The sequence below is a fragment of the Tupaia chinensis genome, unplaced genomic scaffold, assembly GCF_000334495.1.
Source record: "Tupaia chinensis unplaced genomic scaffold, TupChi_1.0 Scaffold148874_1, whole genome shotgun sequence".
Taxonomy (NCBI): Eukaryota; Metazoa; Chordata; class Mammalia; order Scandentia; family Tupaiidae; genus Tupaia; species Tupaia belangeri.
Genome location: NW_006208722.1, coordinates 1,107,733 through 1,110,631, shown reverse-complemented (window position 1 = coordinate 1,110,631; position 2,899 = coordinate 1,107,733). Strand labels below are relative to the sequence as shown.

The 2,899-nt window shown below is 40.4% G+C and overlaps 1 protein-coding gene across 1 annotated transcript in view; it reads left to right on the top strand.

The window, feature by feature from the left end:
• AFG2B (AAA ATPase AFG2B) overlaps positions 1-2,899 on the top strand; it is a 22,176-nt gene that overhangs the window by 17,056 nt on the left and 2,221 nt on the right. Inside the window, exon 8 of the mRNA XM_014585097.2 lies at positions 1,808-1,933. Coding sequence (XP_014440583.1) covers positions 1,808-1,933 — 126 coding nt within the window. The remainder of the gene's footprint in view (positions 1-1,807; positions 1,934-2,899) is intronic.

Sequence of the window (2,899 nt, the reverse complement as noted above, 5' to 3'; positions counted from 1 at the left end):
GAGTCTGTTGAGTCTACTTGACAGTGCTTTGAAGCTAGAATGGAGAAATCCTAAAGTGTTAAAAAAAAATTGAAAGCATTTTGGATTATGTGGGCCAGCATCCTTATGTTACAGTAAAGAAATCTGATTACAGAGATTGTGTTAGGTATCCACGGTCAGTCAGTAAATCCTTTGCCCTTCATATCCAGAGCCATGACTGGGAGAGATACAGAGAATGAATTTTGTTCTTCCTTGAGCTTTTGCCAAATTATGAATAAGTGAAAAAAAAAATGTTATTAGTGTATACTTTTAAATTTTGTCTGATAATTCATTATTCGCTTCTAAAACCATGTCTTAAAAACTCTATTTTGTACCCAAAGAGTACAAATACTGTCTTTTAAAGATATGTGTGCAGTTGGCTGTTTTTGTTTTTTTATTTTTTAATTTTTTTAAAAGGTTTTTGCCTTAGGGCACATGCATTCGCCGGAGAGAAACAGACACTGAGAGAGAAAGCGAGAAATCATCCCCAGAGCAGGATGGCCATGCCACAGTTCCTTCTCCTCCATTCTCTTCCCAGGATCTTGGGGACACATGCACAGGTGCCTGGCATGATTTTCAAGGCACCTGGACTGAGACTGAATCCCGGTTGGCCATGTGGGAGTCCAGCGAGGTAACTGTTACACCATATGCTGACCCTGGTTGGCTGTTTTTAAAATTAGCTACACATGCCAGGAGCGTGTGCGTGCATGCCCAAGATCCCGAGAGGAGAATGGAGGAGAAGAGATTGCGGCATGGCCATCCACCCTGGGGAGTGATTTTTCGCTTTCTCTGTCTTTCTGGCAAGTGCACGCACCCTATAGCAAAAACCTCTAAAAAAAAAAAAAAAAAAGAGGAAAAAAAAAAGAAAGAAAAAAAAAGAATTATTCTATTTAACTTTTTTATTTATTTGAATTTGACCAGAGAGAGACAGAATGAGAGAGAGAGAGAAAGAGAGAGACAGAGGGAAAGTGAGAAAGTAAGCCTCGAGGTCTGGGATTTGAACTGTGGTTTGCACAGAGTAAGTTCAGTGCCCTTAACCACCATGCCACTTACTGGCCCATCATGATATTATTTTTGCCGTTGCCATGTGGCCACTGATGATATAATTTTTTTTTTAATTTGCCAGGTGGTACATATACTCGCCAGAGACAGAGAAGGAAGGTGAGAAAGCAGCCTGCAGTGGGGGCATGGTCATGCCACATCCCTTGTCCTCCATTTCTCCATCTTGTCGGGATTTCTGGAATGCACACACGTGCACCTGGCATATTTCTTAGGCTTCTGGGTCTGAGACTGAAACAGTCCAATATGCCACATGGGATCTCCCTCCCTTAACACTGGGCCGTCGGGCCAGCGCAGCTTAATCTTTCTTACCCTTCAGAAGCAAAAAGTGACTTTAAAAAAATTTTATTATTGGGACCAGCAGTTAGCATAATGGCTATGTCGCTGAACTCCCATGTAGTTGACCGTGGTTCGAGTCCCGGACCCGGTGGCTTAAACTCACGCCGGGTGTGTGTGTGCGTGCGTGTCCAAGATCCCGAGAGGAAAATGGAGGAGAAGGGATTACAGCGTAGCCATCCCCCCTGGGGGGTGATTTCTCGCTTTCTGTCTCTTTCTGGTGAGTACACACACCTTATTGCAAAAATCTCTCTCAAAAAAAAATTATTTGATTCTCAAGTGAATATGTAGTTTATCTGTGATATGAGAGATAACTCAAAATATTTTAATGTATCTTTGCATCAAACTTACATGTTGTAAGAGTATGAATATGTTGTTTTAAATTTTGTTCCAGGGCAGGCTTTCTATTTTAAGAGTCTGTACAAAACCTATGCCAATAGGGCCCGATGTTTCCTTAGAAGACCTAGCAGCAGAGACCTGTTTTTTCTCTGGAGCTGATCTTAGAAATCTCTGCAGAGAGGTAAGTTAGTGAAGCAATGTGTGGTTCAAAATATTTGATCGTTTATTCAAATCTTCACTCACTTGGTTTCTACTGAAAGACTTCTAGGTGGTAGGTACCATGTGTGCAAAACAGGCAGATACAGCCCTGCAGAGCTTACAGGGGGCACAGAGAGCTGAACCCTAATACTGAATTGGGACGTGAAAATAAGGAGTGAGTTGGGGAGTGTAAATTTGAGTATTTGAAGCAGGGGGAAAATGTATAGAGTATTGAAGGTTCTCGATGACATAGCATTTTTGAATCTTAGAATAGAGAAGAGCAAGAAATAAAACTGAAGTAGACAGTGGTCGTATCACATAGGTCCTAAAGCCACTTTAAAGGGTTTAGGTTTTATTTTGAGGGCAAAGGAAGCCATAGTAGGGTGTTTTTTTTTTGTTTTTTTTTGTTTTTTTCCCCATCAACATTTGCTAAATATAACATTCAGAAAAATAAACAGAGTGGGTGCTTCCTTCCTATCTCTTCCTCTCTGTCTGTCTCTGGCAGTACAAGTAACTGTTTTCTTTTTTCTCTCTCTTTTTTTTTTTTTTTAAGTTTTGTTGTAGAGCATGTGTGCTTGCTAGAGAGAGAGAGAAAGAGAGAGGGAAAGTGAGAAAGCACCCCCCATGGGGAGGTGGCCATGCTGCAATCCCTTTTCCTCTCAGGATTTTGGGCACACATGCACATATACCCAACATGATTTTCAAGTGACTGGGTCCAGGACTGAAACCACACAGCCAGCCAAGTGGGATTCAGCCACCTTAACCTCAATTTGTATCATTAGAAATTAACCTTCTTTTTAAAAAATTCACTATGATACCATTAGCACACCTAAAAAGCTAACAATAATCATAAAAATCTCAAATACTCCACTAGGGTTCCAAGTGTGCAGTTATCTCATTGATAGGTTTTTTTTTTTTTTTTTTTTTTTTAAAAAACTATTTTTTCATT